General features: G+C 40.0%; 1 protein-coding gene across 2 annotated transcripts in view; it reads left to right on the top strand.

Annotated features, from left to right (window-relative positions):
* Positions 1-27456, top strand: part of arhgef28a (Rho guanine nucleotide exchange factor (GEF) 28a) — a 74188-nt gene that overhangs the window by 34817 nt on the left and 11915 nt on the right. The window contains exons 10-34 of one of the 2 annotated variants that reach the window (XM_084113367.1): positions 975-1075; positions 1814-2103; positions 4259-4454; positions 4574-4688; positions 8053-8139; positions 8879-8921; positions 9409-9510; positions 10035-10158; positions 10683-10818; positions 11038-11093; positions 11354-11414; positions 11553-11682; positions 12004-12122; positions 12493-12633; positions 12729-12979; positions 14493-14618; positions 14714-14831; positions 14970-15221; positions 15351-15427; positions 16041-16219; positions 16405-16496; positions 16955-17137; positions 17878-18125; positions 19873-19920; positions 21906-22421. In XM_084113367.1, coding sequence (XP_083969493.1) covers positions 975-1075; positions 1814-2103; positions 4259-4454; positions 4574-4688; positions 8053-8139; positions 8879-8921; positions 9409-9510; positions 10035-10158; positions 10683-10818; positions 11038-11093; positions 11354-11414; positions 11553-11682; positions 12004-12122; positions 12493-12633; positions 12729-12979; positions 14493-14618; positions 14714-14831; positions 14970-15221; positions 15351-15427; positions 16041-16219; positions 16405-16496; positions 16955-17137; positions 17878-18125; positions 19873-19920; positions 21906-22421 — 3791 coding nt within the window. The remainder of the gene's footprint in view (positions 1-974; positions 1076-1813; positions 2104-4258; positions 4455-4573; positions 4689-8052; positions 8140-8878; positions 8922-9408; positions 9511-10034; positions 10159-10682; positions 10819-11037; positions 11094-11353; positions 11415-11552; positions 11683-12003; positions 12123-12492; positions 12634-12728; positions 12980-14492; positions 14619-14713; positions 14832-14969; positions 15222-15350; positions 15428-16040; positions 16220-16404; positions 16497-16954; positions 17138-17877; positions 18126-19872; positions 19921-21905; positions 22422-27456) is intronic. The other variant, XM_084113368.1, reaches the window with a different exon arrangement.

Below are 27456 nucleotides of genomic sequence, written 5' to 3'. Positions count from 1 at the left end.
AATTGCTCTTTTTTTGTGTGTGTTTGATAAAAGTGGCAGCTAAATGAATAAATGTAAATATAGATGAGGCAGTTTGATAAATGATGTACAGTACCATTCAAAGCTTTCTGGTCAATATGTTGTTTCTGAAAATAAATCTCTTATGCTCACTAAGGCTGCATTTATTTGATCAAAACTACATTAAAAACAATAGTTTTGTAAAAATACTATTAAATATACTATATTTGGTCTATTTTAATATATTTTAAAATGTAATGTATTATGGCAATGTAATGTAATGTGTTATGTCAAAGCTGAATTTTCAGCATTATTACTCCAATGTCACATGATCTGATTTGCTGCTCAATAAACTTCTTATTATTGTCAGTGTTAAAAATAGTTGAGCTACATAATATTTTTATTATTATTTCATGATTATTTGATTTGAATAAAAAGTGCAAAATAACAGCATTTATGTGAAATAGAAATCTTTTGCAATATTGAAATGTCTTTACTGTCACTTTTGATCAATTCTATGCATCCTTGCTGAATAAAAGTACTAATTTCTTTTTAAAAAATCTTCAAGACCCCAATCTTCTGAACGGTAGCGTAGGACTGTAATGAGAAATTTAAAGAAATAAAAATGCACAGGGAAATATAGAGTTAACTGTGGGAAAGTAAAGTAAATGCCTCCTTAAAAACCAAAACAGAAATTTTAACGGCTGTAAAGAGACCGTGCTGTTGTGCTATTTTCTATTTTACTGGTTTCTTCTGCCATCTTGGCATTTCGATATTGTCAAAACACATGTGCACACACAAGTTTCCAGAGAACAGAGCAGAAGCAGAAGCATGTGAAGTGACAGCTGTTATTTACATTGTTTTTATTAGCTAACTTTTAAATAAAATTGACTCTGCATTTCCATCCAGTTCTATTGACACACATGCATCAGTTTGACAGTGTGTTTTTTTTTTTCTTCTTTTTTTCTTTTTGACAGAGAAGTTGTGTTCATCTCCTGGTTCCTGCCCTCCGTTTCCCCTTCACTCCTCAGGCGCTGCTGCCGTCAGGCTCACGGCCATGCTCAGAGGCTCCACTAAGGTCAGGCGCCACACATATCGCTGCTCCTACAGATCAGATCGTTCAATATGCCAGATCCACTGACACTCCAAATCCCATCTCCTCCCTTCATTTAGTGCCTATATCTTTTGATTGATCTCTGTGAAAGTCTTGGGGAAAGTCTTTATTTGATCTTGCATATTGTAGCCAGAACTGTAGCCACAACTCTTTTACTTCCACAAAAGTCTATTGATTTGATTTATGAGACATCAGGCTTTGCATTTAAATTCTTAGATCCAGTGATAAAAGAACCATGACTTTGAGTTTGACTATATTAAAGGGATAGTTCACCCAAAAATGAAAATTCTGTCATCATTATTTTGCTTACCTGGGGTGCGTTTCCCGAAAGCATCGTTAGCCAACTATGGTCGCAAGTTCCCTCGTTACCAATAGAGTTCAATGGACATTGCGATGAACTTGCGACCATAGTTGGCCAACGATGCTTTCGGGAAACGCACCCCTGTTTGATTTTATTTCTTATGTTCAACACAAAAGAAGATATTTTTAAAAAATACAATGAAAGTCATGTGATGTTTTGGAATCTTTTTGACTTTCACTGTATGGGCAAAAAAGTAAGTAAATCGTACAGGTTTTTTTAATAACGTGAGGGTGAGTAAATTATGACAGAATTTTTTATTTTTGTGTGAGCTACCCTTTTAAATTACTATATTGCCATTGTCCTGTTTCATTAAAATATATTTGTTTTCTCTTCTAATGTAGGACAATGACTTCAATATGAAGTACAATGTTACAGGTGTCACAGAGCACAGTTCTGGGACTGATAGTGGCGTGTGGCGAATGTCAGATACAGGGGTCTTATCACCAGGGACAATAGATATGCCTCCGGCTATTAAAGATGATGACGGGCAGAGAGGACGGCATCCCGGCTCTCGTACTTTCTCTCCCACCTCACCAGCGGGACTAATGCTGGATAGACTCATGCGTGCCACACGACCAGCTGAACTGACCTATAACAGTTCAAGCTCACCAACAGAGTCATGTGACTTAAGGTTAGCCTACTAACATTGATGTTTTGGTGTGTCCATCAATTAATTCAGGAGGTATTTAAAAATTTGACGCTTTACTCTATACACCATCCTTTAAAATTCTGGTGTCGGTAAGATTTTTTTTTTATGTTTTTGAAGGAAGAATTCGATGTTTACCAAGACTGCATTTATTTGATCAATAATACAGTAAAAACAGTCTTTTGTAGCATTAAATTTTTTTTTACTGTCACTTTTGATCAATTCAGTGCATCCTTGCTGAATAAAAGTATTAATTCCTTTTAAAAAAAAGATCGTACCAACCCCAAACTTATAAATGGTTGTTTACATGCTCACTATACTTCTTAGTGGCTTGAACTAGCCAAATCAGACAGATGCCAGCATGGACAGGTTGCGTAACATGAGACAACAACACAGACTACATTAAATGCAGGTTCACTTACAGCAAGAATTAACATGATTTGTGCTGACCACGTGTGTTTTGGTCAATGAATTCTTGGCTGCTAAGAGCATGAACCTGATAGATCTGATAGATTTCAATGTTTGGAAAACATTTTAAGGACATTTTGTTAACTTGTGTACAATAACATACATTTTACTGTATTGGGTCACCACTTGCTTTCTGGAGCAAAACCTGCTGAGAACTTCTGCAGTAGAAGGTCTGTGAAACCAGACAGGTAAACAAAAAACAAACCCAGGGCAAACTAGGGCTGGGTGATAAAATGATAATTATCACAATATAATTTTTCTCGATAAAAGGATTACAAAAGTTAGATAAATGTTGATCAAATGTTCATGCGGAATGAAACAGCACTACTCATTTGAACCACACCACACACAAACCATTTATCAGCTCGGCTCAAACGGCAGCGCAGCGCGAACCTATAGCAGATGCTTTACTCGCTGATCGGTCTTGATCACGCGCCCACTAAACAGCGCGACCAGTGAGAAGCAATTGAATTCAGTGAAGAACACAAATGTCTCTGTGATTTAAACTAGTTTAAACCAGAAGAAACAGCACTGACATTCTCAACAGCATTGGCAAACATGTGAAACATTGTGGCATTAACCAGTTAGAAGGCTTTTTAATCTACAAATCACCAAAATTTACCATGGATTCACTGTAGTAACACTAACTGCACCATGGTATTGTGGCAGAAATGTGGGATATCAAATTGTATTATATTATTAATGTAGACATGTATTAAATGTATTAAAGGATTAATGGAATATAATTACAATATTTTTTGTTATTAAGCTACAGCATTTGTATTTATTACTAAATGTAGGCTACTGTTTTTAATACAAATATCATAGAAACCATATAGTTACATTTTACCATGGTAGTGAGGTGCTATATGCATGGTTTTACCTGTGGTTATCATGATCTAAATGTATGATACTATGGATGACCAATGGTTAAGTCCTAACTCTAAATTAAAACAAAATTTATTTTAAAACTATTTAGTTATTACAATTTTTATAGATGTTACTGTTTTTGTTAATGAACATAAATCATCCCAACTCAAGCTACTGCTACTGTCAAATGTCATTTCTAAGAGACAAAAATTAATATTGCAGTCTGCACTGCAAACTCTGCTAAAGATACATGTCATTAAAGTCAGGCAACACAAACCTGTGTTATGATTTGAAACAATATCAGAAACTAATATTTCTATTAAGATTTTAAGGAAAAAATTAATGCTCTACCTCAGATTTGAGAAATTTTCACCTGTTTGACAAGTGTTTGTCATGGTCTGACAATAAAGAGTAGTTTAACTGCCTGGTTTCTACAACTTTCACTCAGGAGCAAAAAAAACTGCCTTTAAACTTGAATTAAATCATTTTTTACATTTATTGTGAAAATTTTCATTGTGATAGTTTTGGGGCCATATCGCCCAGCTCTATGGCAAACTGGCAAGTTACCTGGCTCTGTTTGCAATTGCCCAATAAAACAGGAATGTAGTTTTTGAAAAATTTGAAATTTGCAATATGAAAAATGTTATTTGAAAACTTTGGGCTTGCCGTGAGATATAAGAGTTGTTGCAAGAGTATTTGTGCCAAACACCAAAATGTATGAATTATTCACAATGTGCAAGTAATGCTAGTCTTACTCATAGTGGCTGTTGAGAATTTTTAGAAGTCCAATTCTCTCTCTAAGCCCGAGTCTGGTGGCCTTGGAAATGGACAGCGAGGAGGATGATGATGATGACATTTTAATGAAGAAGCCCCTCCCCCAGCCACAGCCTGAGCTCAAAAACATCTCAGATGAGCAGATTATGTTTAGTCCCACCCCTGTTCTTACCTGCACGCGTTCTCACTCCGCCTCATCTGCCTGTAACCCCACTCCTGCAAAGGTACCATTGCTATTTTCCCTTACATACAGTGAGACAGACTTTACATGACGATCATTACATTTTTGAGCACTGAGATCAGCTGTGTGCAAACTGAGTGAAAATATTATTTCTTTTCTCAGGATATTGAGCAGGGCATCCGTCTGCGTTCATATTCCTACACCTCCCCTAAAATCAGCCTGCTGCCTCCACGATTCAGTAGGGATGCCCACCCTCCACCCACCAACCTCAACCAGGGTCAGATCCTCTAACATCTCACCTTCCACCTCTCACATTACCTGCATTAGTTCTCATGACATGCATGTTTTTCCAGGGTTAGCCTTTCTTAGGGACAGATGACAGGAAGTCAAGTCAAAAATAAAAATAAAAATCAGGATGCATGGGTAGATTTAGTAGATTTGGTTATACTGAGATATTTCTATCACATATCAAATTTGAAGTCATGAAAGCATCTTTTGTTTCTTCTCTTTGCTGGAAACGACTGAGCATAGTGGTCATAACATCTCTTGTATTTCCTGTCTAGTCTGTTTTAAGCATGATGAGCTTTTAAGGGATGATGGGATTTGTAACTCATTTAAAATATGATTATTTTCTTGGTTTTTATTTTTTATAGCAACTTGTTTGATCCTGCAAGTATAAGCAGTGCATATTTATCTCAGCACCACAGATTAAAGCATTCACACTTTGCATTGTGGAGTAAATCCAAATCCAGCTGGTTTAAGTGGTTTATAGCCACACTTCAGGGTTTGTATTCTGTTCTGTGTAGATTAATTACCATTTGGATGTAAATGCCTTCTAAGTATGATGATCAAGTTTGGTAATTTTTCGGAATTGCACACACTCCTGATAACCATTTTATAATTTAGTTAAAAGCAATACTCCAGAAATGACTTTATTTTCTTTAAAGAGCCACAGCTCTGTTATGCTACAAAAGCGCTGCCAGTGTAAAAAAAAAGAAAGAAGAAAAACACAGTGCTATTACAGTCACGCTTCTGCTTCGATTGTACTTACATATGCAGTGTGAAACAGGCCTTCTTTCTTAATCTGTTTCATATACAGTATTTAGTTATGATTTCCTTGGATCAATTGTTTTATCTCTTTAAAAGGGTGTAACTACAAAATACAGCTTGTGTCTAATGCCCTCAGATGATCTGCATTCATTAACATCCACTGAGTCAGAGATTCTCCCAGTAATTACCAGCTTCTGTAGAAGTTAATGCCCCTGAATGTCATTTGATATCATCATTGAGCCTGTTGTATTCCATTAATCTAAGACAATTTAGTAGATTATTAATGTTTATAGGAAATTTCAGATTTTTCCTTTCTGAAAATGCTTTTGTGGTTATAAAATCTGTAAAATAATTTATGGACACCAAAGTAATAGCTGAATGTACTGTAATAGCATTTACACTTGCTAGAAGCATGTTTGGTAGTCACTAACAAAACTGTAGTGAACAGACACACACTACTAACAAATATACTCAAAACCAAGTTAGCTGGCCAAACAGCTTTTTTGGACATCAACCCTGCTGGAAAAAAACGATTTAAGATTGTAACTCTTTTTGTAGAACATGGTAGCTGGTATAAATGGTTCATAAGCTGGTAAACCATCTTGGATCAGAAATCCATCTACTACCAGCTTCAGATGGTCAGGTTGGTTTTTGGAACATTGTGGTTGGTCGTCCATCCAGTGATGAGCTTGGAACCACTAACAATCAGCTCAGACCCGCTAGAAACCACTTACCATGTTCCGAAACATTTAGCTGCCAGCTTAAAGGGATAGTTCACCCCAAAAAATGTTTTGCTGGTAATTTACTCACGCTCAGGCCATCCAAGATGTAGGTGACTCTTTTCTTCAGTAGAACAGTAAAGAAGATTTTTAGCTGAAACAGTGGTCCTCTGTGATTCATATAATGGAACTCAATGGGTGCTGTCACTTTGAGATTCAAAAAAACATATGCAGGCAAAGCTAAATTAATATCCGCATTGAGGTTTTACTGAACATTATTTACAACATTTTTACCTTGGCAAACGGTCCTGAGCGTGAGCTTCCTGTCACATAATAACATATGCACGGGAGTGACTGCATATGTTTTTTTGAATCTCAAAGTGACCAGGAGGGTAATCGAGCTCTCGAATAGCGTACCACCCCTGGGGGGCCGCCATTGGCTAACAAGCCATCACCTGCTGTTAGCAATCCATTGACTGCCATTCATTTTGGCGTCACTTTGACAGCGAATAACTACATCTGAGGCGTTTAAAGACTCTATTTGACCATTGTTTATTTCGAAAGAAAATCGACAATGTATAAAAGGTTCCATTACCTTGTATCTTACGTTATGGCCCCGTAGAAGCAGTTTTTGTAAAATAGGCTAACGATTGCGTCATAACCACGCGACTGTCTGTTGCACAGTTGAGAAATTACCATATAGACAGGAGGAGAAGCTCGCAGGCAATCGGGGGGACGTGGAGGCATAAAGTCTGATAAAGTCAAGGGAGAAGCCCATAGAGAATCATAAAGCTCCTACTCACACTCTCCGTCTCTGCAAGATTCGGAAGGGAATGATTCAGATTTCTCTTGGCACAGCTACTAGAAGACTTACAACTGTCAGACAGGTTGCTCACGTCACATCTACGTCGTCAAGCTCAGTTTGAGTCTGCGCAGTATGCTCAGCCATCAGGAAGTGAGTGCTTCTAATTTGCTTCACTTTTCTCCGTTGAAGTCTATGGGGTCGTTGTGTCCATTTCTTATACTGTCTATGAAAGTGACGGCACCCACTGACTTCCATTATATGAATCACAGAGGACCACTTTTTCAGCTAAAAATCTTCTTTACTGTTCTACTAAAGAAAAAAAGTCACCTACATCTTGGATGGCCTGAGGGTAAGTAAATTAACAGCAAATTTTAATTTTTGGGTGAACTATCCCTTTAAAGCTACACTGTGTAGGATTTTCTCCAATCTAGCGGTGAAATTGTTTATGACTACCAACTGAATATTACTTTCTAGCCCCTCCCATTCCGGGGTGGTTTTAACTCCTATGGTGTTGTATTATGTATTATTTCAAATCTGCTGGCAGTCGCGAGTAATCTCCACCTCGCATTCGTCACGGTGCCACTGAGTATAAAAACGCGAAAGGCGAAGCTTGAATTTCCAGGTATGTCCCTCTTTGGCTAATGTATTTTCAAGATGGAGGCGCAACATGACTGCCGCCATTCGAGCGACTCGCTCGTATGTATTCTAAATGGCAGATTCTACGCTTACGAGAATACTTGATTAGTTGGTAGAAGTAATTACACATTAATGAGCACATATCATTTTGAAAGAACAAAGTGTTTTTTGCTAAGAATCAACTTAAAAAATTACACAGTGTAGCTTTAAGTTGGATTTTCTAGCAGGGATGTGCATGTTTGAACTTTTGGTTTTGAGACACAGCAAAAATGTGCTGCTGTTTGATATTACCATGAACAGAGGATGAAATCAACTGTTTTTGGCCGTTTCAGCCATAACATTTCATAACCCTTCCATTCAAAACCAGCACACTATGTATGTGTAGAGTAGTGGCGGGCTGTAGTGAGTGTCATGTCCGCTGTGTCCTGTAGATGGCGCCCTCCCAAGCAGCAGTGGCAGCAGGTCTCTCCTACACGCCCTGTCTCTGTCTAAATCTCTGTCTCTGCTCAACCCTGTTAGTAAGTACAGCCTCGCCTGCTCGCCTTCCAGTTATGCCTTCTGCCACACGCCACTACTAACAACATAGCACAACACGTCTGCTGCTGAAAGCGCTCTGTGTCTTTGTGTGGGAGAAAGTGAACAACCGAAAAAAAAAAAAGTGTGTATAATGTGTCTGGGTCAGTGTTAATTTATATTATGTACGCTAGTATTTATTCATATTTTAATTCGCTTTGATTTTTTTTCAGTTTTCATTTTAGTTTTAGTGAATTAAATTTTTTTTTTGTATTAGTATTAGTTTAATATATATATATATATTTCTATTTATCTTTCATTTTTTGTTTTAGTAAATTTAGTGCCTCATCTTATACTCAAACAAAAACTTATTTTAGTTAATTTTTGTTAGTTTTTTATCTAATATTTACAAATTTTATTTCAACTTTATTTCAGTTACTGAAAATTATAGTTAATGGTTTTTGTTAACAATAATTACATTGTTTCTGTATGCATGAGCTTTCCACTGCTTTATTGGCTTTGCTCGCTGGTTGTGGGAGCCTAATGGCAGTGCGTCTCTCTGCCTTCACCCTCAAGGGGTTTCATCATTATTTGATAAGATGTTGCTGGAAAGGAAGGATGATGTCATCAATCTTCAGTTCAGATGAATGTGTTTATAGAATCAGAGGAGAGAAGGAGAGTTCTTAAAGATATAACGTAAATGATAGAGCCAGTATATTTACATCCATATTTTCTTTTCCACAGAACATCGTGCCTGCAGCACATCAGAGCAGCCTCAAGAGAAAAGGTAACGCAGACCTCTAACCACCTGTCATCAGCCCCGATTCCTCTATTAGGTGTTAATCACTAATCAGAGAATAAAACAGTGTTGAGCAGAGCTCTCCAGTGTCCCTGACTACAAGGTTGCCAGGAGACAAGAGTGCTTCCTGTTGATTTGAAGGTTGTTGCGCCTGTTTCAGGTGTCGACCTTTTAGAGTTGTTTTTTATTTAAATGAATGCAAAAAGATGTATGTAGTTGGTGAGTGAGGTACACTTTCTGCATTAAGAGCCCCTTGTCTGTGGTGTTGGATCTCATATACAATGATCATCCATATCTGTTAGCTTATTTCCATGTGGTATTTTAAATTCCCTATGTCTTTCTCACTATTTTTTTTTTACAGCAAAGCACAATAGTGCCCTCCAGGGGCAGTATGTGTCTGTGCATACATTAAAATGGAAATGCATGTATCTGCTATGTGTATAAAGACTCAGAGTGCTGTACTGTACCTCTATAGGGAGTTAAGGTTTCGTAGGCGCGCTCAGTCAGCTGATGATGAGACCAGTGCAGAGTTGGCCGACTCCCTCCAACACCTCACGCTCTCCGAATTCCTCAAAGAGTATGTCAATACAGATCCCCCCTAGCTACTAAACACCAAGTGCACTCTTGGCATGATCCTTTTAATAACCTAACCAGAATGCACAATCACCTACTGGCATGAAATCACGTCTAATGCTGCTTAACGTTTGTGAGATGACTCTAAATGATGCTGTCACTTCACTGTGTCGACACTAAAGTATGTAATAACACTCCTTGTTTGTGAACCTAACCGTGGTCCTCGTCTCACAACTCACCTCCCACCAAGCAAAAGATTTCTAATCAGGAATGTGTGAAATGCATAGAATGTCCGCACTGCTCAGGTGGTATGTCTTCTTTTTGGCACAGAGGGTGATGACTAATTATTAATTTTCCTGTAGCCTGGAAAATAATGAATGACTGAGCCTGAAAGAAAGGCATTAATGAAACTACCTAGCTGCTACATCATGGTCTAAAAAGTAAAATCTGTGTTAACATTAAAACACCCACAGTACAGGCATGTGTCTGTGATTTTAATGCGCTCCATGTGATTAATGTGTGTTCCAGGATTGAGGAGGAGGAATGGGACAAATATATCATCCCTTCCAAATCAGAGTCAGAAAAATACAAAGTCAGCCGCACTTTCAGCTTCATAAAGAGCCGAATGTATAGTACCCGCAACAAGAGCAAGGTAAACATACATGCATGTCATATATCATCTGCAAGTCATCTAAAAACATCTCTTGACAAATAATGGTAAAGGTCACAGAGAAATATAAATATTAAACATCAATCAATATTATGAGACTTTTTTTAAACCATTACCATCTATGTTCAAAACGTAAACTTTTTTCAACAATATTACTTCATACAATGTAATTTTTGTTTGTAAACTGAACAATCTCAGCCTGGTTTTTGCACACAATGTTCCTTTATTAGCCATTAAGGAAGGATGAAAAAGAGAGGGGGGCAAAGACTGATTGTTAAGCCCAAAAATAACCATAGGAATCCCTTTTAATCATTAAACTTTCTTTTGGCTGTAACTGTTTTACCAGCGGCAAACTCTCCCATGGCCTTTTTTGCCCCACAAGCATGTCACACTTAAACTAACTTCACAAGCAGAAATAGTGTAGAGATGAGTTTAATGTGCAGTCATCATGGCAGATGGTGATGAGGACTGTGAATGATCTGATGGCTTTCCCTTGGTTTTTTAAGGGGAAAGGAAAAGAGAGAGAAACCAAAGACAAACAGGTCAATGGACACCAGTTCACAGCAGGATCTGTCCTGGGGTCGACACTTTGTGAGATCTGCAGCAAGCCAGCTTCTGGGAAAGAGGTCTTCCACTGCGCATGTGAGTTCACTTAAGAAGAAACAAATATTTTAAATAATCAAACTGCCATTTTTATTAATCTTAAAATATGTATTGTGCTTCTGGCAACATGGAGGTTTGTATTGAATCATACTATCTGTTTTTGTGTTTTGGAAAATTTCTTGGAAATCTGCCAGTTGATTCAGTAGATGTTTTTTATTTTTATTTTTTAAAGTTTGTTAATTTGCTCTTTCATTCTAGACTGTGCAGTGAGTGTCCATAAGGGCTGTAAGGACTCATCGACGCCATGCCTGAAGGTGGACTGTGCTTGTGTTTGCACATGTTGTTTTTATATCTTGAACTACATGCAAGTCTGATGGATTGCCTAAGTTTAATATTTAAACCATGAGACACATTTGCCTGTGTTTGGTCAAACACAAAGTGCAGAGGATCTGTAATGAGCCCCATTATTACAATACAGAATACTGGCAATCAGTGTAACATAAGAGGAAATAATGTGAAGTTTTAAAAAAAGTATATTATTAATTTATAAACGTATATTAACTCTCGTTTACAGAAGCCTCAAGACAAATATTCTGTGACGACAGTAAAAAGCAGGACAGCCTCCCTCCCTCAAAGTGAGTTTTACCAGCTTTATAAAGCGAAAGCTTATAATATCACCCCCACTATCAACTTATTTAACGCCAAAGTTGTTTTTCATGCATTTACACTTCTGTCTTGGTTTTGCTCTCACCTTTTTTTTCTGTCACATTTAGATTTTATTGTGCGTGAAAGTTCCTCGTCCTCTCAGATACCCACCTCTGCCTCTCTTCCTGTGATGACATCACGAGACTCTACTCCTCTTCCGTGCCCTCTGTCCAGAAGTGTGCCTGCAGTCACAGAAAGGTCCCACACTCTTACTGTGTAGTAATATTCAACCAAAAACTAGCTAAATAAATGAATCGTGAAGGTTAATGACCCATATGCTGTGATGTGCTCAGTCGTAAATATTACAATTTTAAAATATTATTAAAATATTAACATGTTAAAATGTGAATTTTGTCCATAATATGGAAGTGAATTGACTAATTTTACCTTTATCATTCCATTTCCTTAAATATTCATGTCATATGAGCCAAGACATCATAAGTGCCCAAAGTTTGTGTTTGTTGAAATAAGTGAGAGTGTTTAAGGCTCCTTATAGACATTTATGAAATTTTCCATCAGGCTTAGTGAGAGCCCAGAAGCAGATAGTGACTCCCCCCCGTGGCGGAACTACATCCAATCAGAGGAGCTCCTCCAAACAATGGAGTTCTCAACATCCACTGATTCATCTCTCATTGAAGGTAAAACAGCTGGATATTTGATGAAATAACTGGTGAAATATGTCATGCTCCTACTCCAAGCTCAATAGAGTGTTAAGAGACCTTCAAAAACCTCCTATCGACCCCTTCATTTTTCTTTTTTTATTCACTCTACCGGTCAGAAGTTTGGAATAAAAATTTTTTTTGAAAGTAGAATCTTTTGTACACTTAGGCTGCATTTATTTGATCAAAAATACAGTAAAACAGTAATATTGTGAAATATTATTACAATTTAAAAGAACTGTTTTTAATAATTGTTAAAATGTAATTTATTACTGTAATGGCAAAGCTGAATTTTCAGCAGCCGTTGATATTCCGTATTGAAAAATCTAATATGAAATTAATTCCTCAGACACTGTAGATGCCCCCCTACAGAATGAGCTGGTGATGAATGCTATGGATTTAGAGGCGGAGTCATGGAGCCTAGCGGTGGAACCCCAGTTCTGTAAGATGCAGGAAAAACGCATCGTCAAGAGACAGGATGTCATTTACGGTCAGCTGAAATCATTAAAAACATTTTGTGCAGGTGTGTTCTGTTCTTAGCTGTTCATCATTTGAAAGTGTTTTTGTGCTCTTGGTATTACTCAGAGTTCATGCAAACCGAGCTCCATCACGTGCAGACGCTCATGGTAATGGCGGAGGTCTTCAGGAGGGGAATGCGGGAGGAAGTCGGGCTGGATGCGGACACCATTGGTCGGATTTTCCCTTGCTTGGATGAACTGCTCCTCCTCCACCGTGACTTTCTGTCAGCAATGAGGGAACTACGGCAAAGCTGCGTCCAGCCAAACAGCAACAAGAACTACCTCATCCACCATGTGGGTGACATTTTTCTGCAACAGGTATATAAATTGTAATAGTTTTCAATGTATTTGTGTGAGTACACAATTCAAGTTGAAAGTTTAATCGGTAACACTCTACAATTAGGTCCCATTAGTTAATGTTAGTTAACACATTAAATAACATTTACTATTAATGAGCCAATACATTTCTTTACTGTATTAGTCAATAAAAATATAACTGTTCATTGTTAGTTCATGTTAGCTCTGTATTAATAAATGTTAAAATTAAGACTAATAAATGCTTTAGAATTTTTTTATTTTTATTGATAGTTCGTGATAACCAATGTAGTTAACAATCGTTAACAAATTGAACCTCATTGTAAAGAATACCATTTAATCAGATATTATGGCAGAACCGTGACCAAACGGTTTGCCTATTAGGAGCGGAGTTAAGCCTCCTTGGCACATTCATGAGAGAGGCAGCAATGAACAAATCCTTCTTTTGAGTCAAATATTTTCAGTTGAGATTGTACTACAAGCACACTCCAGACACGTTTTGTGAACTATGACATAACTTGCTGCTTAACTACCAGAATACAAAATATTGTTGGAGAAACTAACTAGCTAGTCACGACTGTTTCCCAAAACCATAGTAACTTTGTTGCACATCCATTGCTTGAACGGTTTAACAATAGAACTGCCATTAATTACTTCACGTATTGCTGTAAATGACGAACATGGATTCTGAGGACTACGTCACTATTTTTTGTTGGATAGCTTTGATTCAGTCATGGTACATCATACTCCTGGGTTCACCCAAGGTACTAGTGCATATTCTCACATGTGACGTTTTTTTTCTTTTTTTTCGAATGGCTTAGCTCTAAAAACATGCAATATGTGTTCTCATTAACAAAAGATATATGTTGCAAGCTGATAAAGATAAGAAACCCAGCAACCACCTGTATCATAATTAATCATTTATACTCTATTGATAAGTGAAAAAGCTGTAGAGACGATAAAGACAAATAAATGAACATGTCATTAGAGTTATGCAGCTAAACATGGTAACCCCTTTAAAAGTGCAAATGCTTATTTCACTTGAACCTTTTCTCATATCCGTAGCTTAGACAGCGTATCCTCACAGCAATTACACACAATAGACCGATTGCTTCTGCATAAACACAATTGCTTAAACGCTGCAGCTTATATGCTTAGTAAAAAAACGCTACAATACTGTTAAACAACTCTTAGATTGAGCTGTTATGATTGCTCATTTAATAAGCAAACCATGCAATATGCAGAGATATGGAGTAAAAGAGTGTGCCGTTATCTTAGATGTTGATTTCAGATGCTTTCTGAAAGCACGCTACAGACTGCTAACAACAAACTACAAGTATTTGAATGTTGACTGTTGAACTGCAGCTCATTGGCTGCTGATCTAACAGCAACCAATCAGCTGCGCTACGTAGATGTAGATGACGATGCAATTGCTACCAATTGCTACCATTGTATATATATATATAAAATATAAGTCATGGGAAACATTATAGGTGTGTGTTTGTTTTCATCATAGTTCTCCCAGGAGAATGCAGAGAAGATGAAGCAGGTGTATGGTGAGTTTTGCAGTCATCACACAGAAGCGGTCAGCTACTTCAAAGAGCTTCAGCAGCAGAACAAGAGATTTCAGCTCTTCATCAAAGTAAGATTCAAATGACACAATGACTAAATCAGTCGCATATTGCTTTCGGCAGCACTGAATTTCACTTAGTCACTCTAATCTTTTTGGTTCCACAGCAACAGAGTAGCAACTCATTGGTAAAGAGGCGAGAAATCCCAGAATGCATTTTGTTAGTGACGCAGCGAATAACGAAATACCCTGTCCTCCTGGAGAGAATACTGCAGTACACAGAGGGTATTATTCCTCACCTACACACACACACACACACACACACACACACACACACACACACACACACACACACACACACACACACACAAAATCACAACCAAACATTTGTTTAGACTCAGTTTCTTTTGTTCTTTGTTTCAGAGCACACAGAAGAGCATGCTGACCTGTCACGTGCGCTAGTCCTGATCCGCGAGCTGATCTCTGCTGTGGACCAGCACGTGAGTCAGTTCGAGCAGAACCAGAAGCTGAGTGAGGTCCTAGGCCGCATGGAGAACAAGTGTACTACCAAACTGAAGAGCGGTTACACCTTCCGCAAGCAGGACATCACCAGTGGCAGGGCTCTGCGGCACCAGGGCTCGCTGCTCTGGAAGACGGCCACAGGAAGACTGAAAGGTGATTGCCCAATGAAACGGTCACAACACAATACGCAGTAGTCAATATGAAAGACATATGAACAGCCATTTGTACTTAATTCTGGCTAAGTAGATGAAATATCTGATGACATTATTTGATCATCCACAGATGTTCTGGCGTTTTTGCTGTCTGATTCATTGGTGTTCCTTCAAGAGAAAGATCAGAAATACATCTTTGCCGCTGTGGTTGGTTTCTGAGATTACAATGTGTTTTCATCTCTATAAAGCAAACGCTACTGGTCAGGAGTTTGGGTTTGGTAAAAACAATTTCTTTTCATGTTTTTGAAATAAGTAGTATTGCAAAATATTAATGAAATTTAAAAGAACTGTTTTCTATTTTAATTCATTTTAAATTGTTATTTATGAATTTCCAGTCTTCGATGTCACATGATCCTTCAGAAATAATTCTAATATGCTGATTTGGTGTCTAAAATGTTGAAAACGGTTAATATTTTTTGTGGAAACCATGGTACGTTTTATTTTTTTAGGATTCTTTGATAAATAGAAAGTTCTAAAGAACATTTATTTGAAATATAAATATTTTGTAACATTGTACATGTCTTTCTTTACTGTCTCTTTTGATCTATTTAATGCATCTTTGTTGAATAAAAGTATTCATTTCTTTTAAAAAAAGATCTTAATGACCCCAAACTTTTGAGCAGTAGTGTAACTATATTTGTTTTCAGGGAATATATTTGATCATATTCTATATCACACTTCTATTAAGTGTGCATTGAATGACAGTTTGTTTTCGTGTAAAGTTAGATATGTTATCTTACTCACTTGCACTGTTTCTCAGGACCAGAAGCCTCCAGTGATCTCTCTGCAGAAGCTGATCGTGCGGGAGGTGGCCAATGAGGAGAGAGGCATGTTTCTGATCAGCGCATCTTCAGCTGGGCCTGAGATGTATGAAGTGCACGCTGCTTCTAAAGATGAACGCAATGCCTGGATGAGACTCATCAGAGAGGCTGTGGAGAGGTGTGTAGTGATGAGGAGTGCAGTGCTGTTCCCATCACCATAACACCATAAGATGAAACATGTTGTACTTGTGTATATTGATTCTTCTCTACAAGGACAGCTGAGAGGAAAAAAAAAAAATCTCTCTTCAACTTTTGTTGTAGTGTGTGATTTGACTAATTTTAAATTGTATTTGTTTTGTTAAGTTGCCCTGAAGAGGAGGATGAGACTACGAGTGAATCAGAAGAGGAAAAGAGAGTTACCGAAGCAAAGATCCAAAAGATTCACAGGCTTCAAGGTAAGCAACCAGCTATGCTGATGAATCCAAAGATGGTTTATAATAGCTGAAATGTTTAACTTGTAATACCTAGATATATCTATCCATTAGCATTGCCATTCATCTTAATTTATCTTACATTACTATGGAATTGCAGGAAAATTACGTTCTGGCAAATGCTAATGGCACCTCAAGAATGCACATAATCCCACTGACCTACTGCATACTGTCGGTGCATGCATTGATAAGTTCATTTCATGCTTTGAGAGCTCTCAAAAATAATCTGTTACTGGTAAAACATCTAATAATAAAATTAAATGCATATGATTTTTGAATGCTGCTTGCAAAGAAACAATTATTTCACCAGAATATTTCACCAGTTTCTTCCGAATAGCAGTCAGTGAGTGGTGTAGTTTCATTTGCGTCAGCTGAAGAACTTTTTTATTTTTAACATGACAACCGACCATTTTCTTTCACAGAGTCTCTGTGCGGCCACGATCATCTCATCTGTGCCAATCTGGAGGAGAAGCTCCACATCTACGCCGAGCTGTCAGTCATGGCAGGACAACGCGAGGCAGGTCCAGATCCAAGGCTGCTGGTACGGCCCAGCACTGAAGACATCCCCCAGGCTGGAGTACTGCTCGGCGCTGCTCTTAAAGAGGGTGGGAGTCTGCTGAGAGACACACATCAATACATACATTACCATTCAAAAGTTGTGAGGTCAAAACAGTGTTGCACTGTTCAAAACAGTGGGGTCAGAAAGATTTAAAATAATAATCATTTTTTCAGCAACGATGCATCAAACTAATCAAACGTGACAGTAAAGACATTTATGATTTACCAAAAGATTTTGATTTCAAATAAATGCTGTTCTTTTGAACTTGTATCAGAATTTCTACAAAAATTCTGTTATCAACATTGATAATGATCAGAAATGTTTTTTGAGCATCAAATCAGCATATTAGAATGATTTCTGAAGGATCATGTGACACTGACAACTGGAGTAATAATGCTGAAAATTCAGTTTTGCCATCACAGTTTTGCCAACAAATTACATTTAATATGAAAGCCTATTAAAATAGAAAACAGTCATTTTCAATTGTAATCACATTTTAAAATATTACTGTTTTACTGTATGTTTGATCAAATAAATGCCTTGGTGAGCATAAGACAATGTATTCAAAAACAAAATATCTTACCATTTAAAAAATTTAGGGTACATGCACATACTCACACCCATAGATTTATAGACACAATATGCTTCACTTTTTCAATACTTTTTAACCTTACTTTTTAACAATACAAGTTTTTTTTCATGTTATTGAACCACAGTACACACCACTGCATGCATAGCAATCTTGACAGTTATTAATATTGCGCTGTCGCACTCTCTGTTTATTAGCGGAGAACCTGAGAGCAGCTCTCTCCTCTCACTGTGCTTCTGCTGCCGTCCTGTCTTGTCCAGAAGAACAGACTCAATCTGAGCCCTGCGCTTCCTCCTCGCCTCAGCCTCCTGACAACCAGAGCCCACTGACGGACACCCACCACAGTGAAGAGGAGGAGGAGGAGGAGGAGTGGAGAGGAGAGGAAGGCTTAAAAACCCAGGCCTTTAATCACAGTGCGGACACTGATCACAATATTCACCTGAAGGTAAATGTGAACTGGATCCTGCTCATAAATGGCACTTAAACACATTTAAATGGCCATTATTTGCACAAGAGATTACTACTAGAAAATGGATTGTGGCAGTATAATGTCACAGCATGATTGATTACTAATAGAAATATACAAATATGGGTAAGAAATATTTAATATTTTCCAGTATTAGTGATTTAAATTGTGCAGCATAAGAGGTACAGTCACCCTGTATAAATAATTTACATTCTTCTTCCACTATCACATCTCAATCTTTTGTGTTACTAAGTATTAATGAGCTTGAAATAAGAGGCGGCCATTTTACTGCCTCCAGGGTCCCGTTTCATTAAAAATAAAAGCGAAGAATTAGGCTTTCATTTTCTTGGACCTATTTTCTGCTGTCTTGTGGTGCGCTGCACAGTATGTCATGCTGATTAGGTTTTTTTGTGCTGCTGACATGGGCACAAGTTCATGAAAGGAGATATTTAAATATTTACAAGGTATTTACCTTTTATTGTTAAAAAAGCAAGGGATTCTTGTGTTTTACTGGATTTTAAATATTTAATCATTTATTTTGGACACATACAGGACTTAGATTAGGCCAGGATTTGGCCTTAGTTCAATTAGGACATTTAAGTAGCTTTTATAAATGTGCCTTTAAAAATGACTGGTGTGCATCTTGAGACAAAACAATGGAAGTGACATTTTAAGTTGCTTTCAGTTAAAAAAAAAAAAAAAAAGCAACTCAAACATGTATTTTAGTCTGGGATTAGGCTTAAGCCTTGTCTGTGAAACCGGGGTTGATTTGGGTTTTAAGATTTAGATTGCCATTCATATTTACTTATATTTGTATTCAGTTCAGTTATCATAGATTTTGGCCAAATCTGTCCTGTTGCACATAAGCAATTCCTAGAAAAACAGCAAACAAAAACATAGTTTTGTGCCCACCAGGTGGTGCTATAAACTTGATATTGACATAGACAGGGCATAAATCTTGCCTTAAGAGGGCAGACTTGTTTGTGTTGATTTCAACACAAAAGAGTGTACTTATTGCAACTCTCTCTCCCATTTCTATTTCCACATTACAATCCACTACCATCCAGATGTGCAGATTATGCAAAGTGCACAAATAATATTAATTCTCACTCGTAAAAAAAAAAAAAAGAAGATGATGATTTTAGCCCAACACAATGTTTAATGAATCTAGGAAACTAACATCTAGGCATAACAAACATTTTAACTCCCATTAAGAAATCACCCTATCACTTTTTGGGAGGTAATCAATACCGATACCTTAATGTGTCCCCCCACATTACTCATACATCCTTGAGTGAACGCTTTGCCTCACTCATTTATAAACCTACTTGGCTGGGAGGCTGTTTTCTTTAACTCAGGTCACCGCCGCGTGTTTCCTGTGCCGTCTGTTGACTTTGTAGATAAAGAACCAATTGGTGTTTGAGTCAACAGATGCTGAAGTTTTTAATCATCTTTAGAAAACAGCTGAAGTAAACACAACGTTTGCAGTTTCGTAAAATGTGCTACAGGAAGCAGATGTCTGCCAAAAAAATATAAATGAAATGTATTGCACTGTTGTTTGCAATAGAATGGAACATATTGCTATACTGCTCACATCTATGCAGTTATCTTTCCAGGAAGAAGAGACATTAGTTGGAGTAGGCTCGATGTGTCAGATTAAAAAAGTCTTAGTTTTGGTTTAGAGTTCTTTACTTTTTCTTGCTGATTGTTTGTTGTCTTAATGCAGGTGAGTCAGAGTGTGCAGAGCTTGACTCAACTGCTGTACAGTCTACAGGTGAGCTCATGTCACACAACCACATACCAACTGAAAGAATAATTATAGTGGACAGGCCTTACGTCAGACACACATAAACACGCGATATGACTCCGTTGTAATCGCTCTGTCCAAGCCTTAAGTTTCATCGCCTGAACATGTTTGACCTACTATGTGGCTTTTATTTAACTCACTGTGGTTTGGATATATAATAGGATGTGTTGTAATGCAACATGATGCTGGATGTAGACATAAGTGACACACCTGTGAAAGGCTCTTAAAAGAGATCGTCCTTCTTTTTACAAAACATTGCCATTTCCTAGCTATTTTAGATATCATAGTCAAAGGGATAGATTTGGATGCATTTATATTGTTTGTTTGTGAGTAGGCAGACATAATAGAGCTGCTCAGTCATGATGTCAATTTGTAGGTTAACCTGGAAGGCTAATTCAAAATGGGTTCCCTCTGGAATACCAAATGGGTTTTTAGAATAACTGTTTGATTCATGAGTCAAATAAAACTTTGACATTCTGTTCTACAGCATAATGTACACACATAGTCAGACCTCAAATGTGAATTTGTGTGCTTTAAAAACAGTTGATGGCAAACTGCTACGCAAGGACTGCAGCTACTACTTTTCAAATGTTAGGGGTCAGTGTTTTTTTTTTTATTAATACTTTTATTCAGCAAGTGTGACAGTAAAGACATTATAATTTTACAAAAATATATACAGCAAATGCTGTTCTTTTAAACTTTCTGAAAAATATGTATTAAGAATTCTACAAAAATTTTAAGCAGCAATCAGCTTTGCCATCACAGGAATAGATTACATTTTAAAATAGGAAACAGTTAAATTTGAATAATCTTTCACAATATTACTGCTTTTACTGTCTTTTTGATTAAATAAATGCAGCCTTGCTGAGCATAAGATACTTTTTACCCCATATTACAGTATGTTTACATGATTGACAAATCAGCCAACCGTTCTTCTCTATAAAGGCCAACAGTTAACTATGTCAACACTTAAAACCACGAGAGAAAAAAGTTTAGCTTGATTGAAAATGTAACAGTTTTCAAAGTCAGTTTTCTCTGATCATGAATCTGAACCTGAGCATAGACTTACATTTTTAGCAACATGCATTTGAGTTATGATAGTAATTTGTGTTGTAGAACAAAACGTGAAAGTAATTCTTCAATGTCTTCAAGTTTTGTAAACCACAGACCATATTTTACTCATAAATCAAAAACTGCTGTGCTAAAAACCCATTAGATATACCAGAGGGAACCAGTGTCTAAAAGTGATAATTTTCCTCAGGTTAAGGACTAAAAACAGCTCTATTTAATAAGTCACTAGAGACAACATGAGAGAAGAGTTTAAAAACGCATATCTCAGATGCAATTTGTGGATGGGGCTCGTGTAAGCTGATTCATATACATCACCATTCAAAAGTTTGGGCAATGTATGATTTTTTTTAAAAATGTTTTTAAAATAAGTGTCTAATGCTCACCCAGGCTGAATTTATTTGATCAAAAATACAGTATAAACAGTAATATTGACATTTTACTACAATTTTAACTGTATAAATAATAAATGTAATTTATTCCTCTTGTGGCAAAGTCTTCAATGTCACATGATCCTTCAGAAATCATTCTGATATACTGATTTGGTGCTTAAGAAACATTTCTTGTTATTACCAATGTTGAAAATAGTTGTGCTGCTTAAAATGTTTGGGAAACAGGGATAATTTTTATTCTATTAATAATTCTATTCTGATAATATTATTTTCCTTAAAAAAATCTTACTGAACCCAAACTTTTGAATGGTAGTGCACTTGTAGCTTTAAGAGCCAAAAAGAAGGACGGATGAATTGAGGGTTGTTGCCTACCTAGTGATGGTTTAGCCGAGACACTACACACTGGTGTTAGCTAGAGCCATTGTTAGCAGTGATAAAAGGTATCTCACCGTTGATCTCCTTTATATTAATACTCTCACTTTTTGTGAATAGGCCGCAGTCACCATCCAAGACAGTTGCTATGAAGTCCAGAGGCTCCTCCTCCTCCTGTTATCAAACACCTCCTCTCACCCACACTCCCGCCCACTGCCCATCGCTCGCAGCAGCCAGGCCCTGCAGGAGCAGGAGCGCCAGCGGGAGGCGGAGCGGCGTCGGGAGGAGCTGGCGGACGTGGCCCGTCTACGGGGCACCCTGGTACGAGAGCGGCAGCAGTGGGACCGAGAGTGCCAGGTGCGGCAGATTCAGCAGTCTGAGCTGGAGACGTCATTGGAGCAGAGGGAGCTGTTGTGCCACCTAGAGGAGCGGAGGCTGCAGAGCGAACGACGGGAACTCCATGAGCAGCTGCAGGAGTACCAGCAAAGCCTGGAGAGGCTGCGAGAAGGTCAGAGGAGTGTAGAAAAGGACAAAGAGAAGCTTGAAACTCAGCGGAGGCTGCTGGAGAGTTTGAAGCATGGCTGCCAGCATAACCTGCCCGCCATGGTCATACCACTAGATGGACAGCAGACACAGGTAGGATCAGTGAGTGGATGGGAATGTGTCGGACTCAGTGGTGGTCTGTGTGATGTGTAAATTAAAGTCACCATGAAATCAAAACTGAAAATTCTTACCCTTTGTGGAATATTGTAGTGTTTTTTATAGAGGTCGACCGATAGTGGATTTTACCATTAATGATACCTAGGTTGGACCACGTTGGCCAATAAGCGATTAATCAACCGATAGTTTGTAAAATGGATACTGAATGAAAATAAAACATAAAATAGTGTTAAACTTTATTACAAAAATTGAAAAACAGTACTGAACCGAAAATGTGCTGTACAAATATAAACAATATTAATATATTAATTAAACCTGTTAGTTCATAGTGCATTAACTTATGTTAAGAGATGCAGCTTTAAAATGTTAATTTCAACATTTACTAATAGATATTTACAATGAACAATACTAACCCTTAGTTAATGTTACAAGTGGAATCTTAATGTAGTGTTACCATTTCATAGAAATCCAATCATGCTGAATGATGACCAGCTTTAAACATCTACACAAAGGCCAGAGCATTGAAATTAAACGCATATGTATATTGTATGTTTACTCTCACACTTTATTTGCTTCTATTTTAGAACACTTTATTATCTAATCAAAAATATCAAAATCAAAATATGTGTTATAGTGGCGATAAAAAAAGAACTGAAATCGAATGCTTTTCTGATTTTTTTTTTGTACATGTTTCTGGCTGCATGAGTTTGCTTTCTCATGTCTCTAGATTTACATATGCAACTTCCCTGCATATCAAATGCAAAAAAAGCAACCAGCTGGATACAAATAAATGCAAATAGATGGTAGCAATCATGACATTAAATATTTGGGTTGGGCTTGTATGCGGTTCCCTTTCAAGGGAACTCGCGTTGCGTCGAGTTTGACGCTATGGGAACGCTTTGCGTGATGACGTCTTGAAGCACATGTAAAATCAGTCCAATGGTGTGGCGGAACGTCAGAGGCGGGTGACGTCACGTACCAGGAAGCTATAAAAGCCGGCCCGAAACAGAAAACGAAAGCTTTCTGAGTCTTCAGTTGCGCTCTGTGTGAAATCTGTCTGTATATTTGGTGTTGTCTGTCTATATCATATATATATATATTCAGTATGGCGAGCGAGCAGCAGTTTAGAGTGTGTGTCCATCCCTGCCCGCGTTATTTAACGGGAGGTGACACACACACTCTTTGTGTTGTTTGTTTGGGAGAGGAGCATGCCCAGTCAGCACTCGAGGGTGGTGACTGTGTGCATTGCTGTGCGCTTCCATTGCGTACGCTCCGATCCCGCTTGGCTCGGTTCAATCCCGACCACGCTCCCCAGGGCTCGGGTCCCGCCGCTGCCGAGGCACGGCGTCGATCTCAGACCTGGGGTTCACAGATGGATTTATCAGTGGATGTTGAGACGGGCTCTGCCTTATCTCAGCATCCGTCTGATAGATCCAGTGCCTCTTATCAGGGTGTGGAAGCACGCGCTGCGGTTTCTTCCCCCCCGATAGAGGTACCAGTACTGCAACTATCCAGCTCTGAGGAGTTGGATGTTGTGAGTATTGTAGCTGAGTCTGAGGATTCGCCACCTCAGTCTCATGCGTTTGAGGAACTGCTCGATGTCATTACTAGAGCTGTTGACAGACTGTCTATTGAGTGGCCAGAAGATAGGCAGGACGTTCGTTCGAAAAGTAAGCTCGACGAACGCTTCCTGCCATCTCGTGCGCAGCCCCAGCGCAGGAGCCTGCCGTTTTTCCCCGATCTCCACACCGAGGTGTCGAGATCGTGGGCGAAACCAGTGTCATATCGAGTGTATACTGCACAAACATCACACTATTCATCCATTCACAATTATAAAGAGCATGGTTATGGGGAGATGCCGAAGGTGGAAGAGACGCTCGCGAGCTATCTCTCTCCAGCAACGGCATCTTCTCTGAAGGCTCCTGCACTTCCATCCAAGCCAGTAAAAGTTACTTCTTCCCTGGTTCATAAAGCTTATGCCGCCGCCGGTCAAGCTGCAGCGTGTTTACATACAATGTCCATAATGCAGGCTTACCAGGCTGAGTTATTGGGTGATTTTGAGGAGGGCGGGGGTATTAGTGCTGATACGGTGTCTGAACTGCGTAGAGCCACGGATTTGTCTCTCAGGGCCACCAAGGAGACGGCTAAATCCATCGGCCGCTCTATGGCAGCCCTGGTGGCCACTGAGAGGCATCTGTGGCTCAACTTAAGTGACATAAAGGACAAAGAAAAACATGTTCTTTTAGATGCACCAGTATCCACGCAAGGGTTATTTGGAGACGCAGTTAATAGTGCTGTAGCGAAGTCACAAGAAGCTTCAAAACAGGCAGCTGCACTTCAGAAACTTCTCCCCCGCCGTTCTTTCTATGAGGCTGCTGAGCGGGAGCAGCCTCACTCCTCTAAAAAGAGCGCTGAGCACCGCGCCACTCAGAAACAGAGCGTTTCCTCCCGTGCTCCCCCACAAAAATCTCGGGGACACGGAGGGCGCTCTCAAACCCAGCAGTCTTCGAGGGGTAAAACGGATCTGCGGACCGTTATTACCGCCAAGAAGGCTGCTGGGAAAAAGTCCTGATGTCTGAGGGCTCAGGACAAATGAGGGTAGTCCCCCCGAAGCAGAGCGGTTAACACCTCTTTTCACGGTGCCCGTCTCCCTTCGGTGCCCTCAGGGGACCGTTCTGCCAACCCTGCCGCCTCCGGCGTTACAGGGCGCAGCGGTCTCCGGCGAGCACATATCTCAAGGTCCACCCGGAAACGTAGTGGCCTCGGGATGCCCGCCCCCTCTGAGGAGGGTGCTAGAGCAGTCTGTTTGGTCGTTCCCTGCCGGTGCGCCGTTACAGGGCGACGAACCGACTACTCAACAGCAGGAGAAAAATACGGTGCCGTCTCTCTTCGGTGCCCTCAGGGGACCGTTCTGCCAACCCTGCCGCCTCCGGCGTTACAGGGCGCAGCGGTCTCCGGCGAGCACATATCTCAAGGTCCACCCGGAAACGTAGTGGCCTCGGGATGCCCGCCCCCTCTGAGGAGGGTGCTAGAGCAGTCTGTTTGGTCGTTCCCTGCCGGTGCGCCGTTACAGGGCGACGAACCGACTACTCAACAGCAACAAAATCCAGAAACCAGTCTCGAGAGACTGGTACCTCTAGTAGAATCTTTGACAGCGTGGAAGCTACTGTCAAATGTTTCTCGTTGGGTCCTGCAGACCGTGGAAAAGGGGTATTAGATACAATTCTAGTAACGCCCACCGCGGTTTATGGGGGTCCTGCCCACTATGGTGGGCCCCGAGCAGGTTCTGGTTATGGAACAGGAAGTAAACACTCTGTTAGAGAAAGGGGCCATAGAATATGTACCTCCCTCCAACAGGGAAACCGGGTTTTACAGCCGGTACTTCATAGTTCCAAAGTAGGACGGGGGATTGCGTCCCATTTTAGGTCTTCGAGTTGTCATGCAGCTCAAGTTCAAAATGTTAACATTGAGACAATCGTGCCACAGATTAGTCCGAGGACTGGTTTGTCACGATAGACCTCAAGGACGCATATTTCCATCCGTCCGTGTCATTGGAAGTTCCTGAGGTTTGCTTTCGGGGGCAAAGCATACCAATATCGAGTTCTTCCATTCGGCCTGGCTTTATCACCCCGCACTTTCACCAAATGCGTGGATGCAGCTCTGGCGCCTCTGCGCCTCCGGGGTATTCGCATCACGAACTACATCAACGATTGGTTGATTTTAGCTCAGTCGCATTAGATGGCGGTTCAACATCGAGATGTTGTTCTCGCCCATATGAAAGAGTTGGGGTTACGGCTGAACGCCAAGAAGAGTGTGCTTCTCTATTTTAGAGGACCACTTTTTTAGGCATGGTTTGGGATTCAGTGTCGATGCAGGCGCACCTGTCATCGCCACGCTTCGATCCTGGCAGCTGTGAGAAGTGTAAAGCTAGGCCAGCTACTCACTGTCAAACAGTTCCAGAGACTGTTGGGTCTCATGGCAGCAGCTTCCAACGGGATACCTTTTGGACTGCTGCACATGAGGCCCCTGCAGTGGTGGCTCAGGACCAGAGGGTTTTTCCCCGAGGGGCAACCCATTTCGCACAATCAAGGTCACGCGGTGATGCCTACGTGCCTTGGTTATGTGGAAGAAACCTTGGTTCCTGTCCCAGGGCCCAGTGCTGGGAGCTCCTTGTCGTCGCAAACTGCTAACGACGGATGCTTCCCTCACGGGTTGGGGAGCGATCCTGAGGGTCGCTCATCTCAAGGTCTGTGGGAAGACCATCATCGTTCCTGGCATTCTATAGCCTAGAGATGTTAGCTGTCTTCCGGGCTCTGAGGAGCTTTATCACAGGTCTCAGGGGACACCATGTGTAGTACATACGGACAACACGTCGGTAGTCGCCTATATCAAGGGGGTTTGCGCTGGCACGCCATATCCTCTTGTGGTCCCAGGGGAAGTTGCTGTCACTCAAGGCAGCCTACATCCCCGGGGTCCAGAATATAGGAGCAGACACTCTGTCGAGACAGGGGCCGAGGCCCGGGGAATGGTGGCTCCACCCCCGAGGTGGTGGAGCTGATATGGAAATTATAAGTGGGTCTGTTTGCGTCTCGAGAGACGTCTCACTGTCCACTTTGGTTCTCCCTCACGCATCCAGCTCCTTTGGACTGGATGCTATGGTGCAGACGTGGCCGAGGCTACGTCTTTACGCTTTTCCCCCAGTTGCTCTGCTCCCGGGAGTTCTGGAGAGAGTTCGCAGGGACCGGGTTTGCCTGCTTCTTATAGCTCCGCGCTGGCCGGGCAGAGTATGGTCTCCCGATCTTGTGTCGCTCCTCGACGGGCCTCCTCTGGAGCTACCCGTCAGGAGGGACCTTCTGTCCCAGGCGGAGGGCTCGATATTTCACCCCCGCCCAGAACTGTGGAACCTGTGGGCTTGGCCTCTGAGGGGGCCCAGCTCATAGAGTCAGGTCTCTCAACTGAGGTTGTGGAGACCATTCTACAGTCCAGAGCTCCCTCCACGAGGAAACTTTAT

The sequence above is a fragment of the Abramis brama genome (assembly GCF_963993115.1).
Source record: "Abramis brama genome assembly, chromosome: 5".
NCBI lineage: Eukaryota > Metazoa > Chordata > Actinopteri > Cypriniformes > Leuciscidae > Abramis > Abramis brama.
The sequence above is the reverse complement of the archived record's forward strand: the minus strand, read 5'-3'. Positions and strand labels throughout refer to the sequence as shown.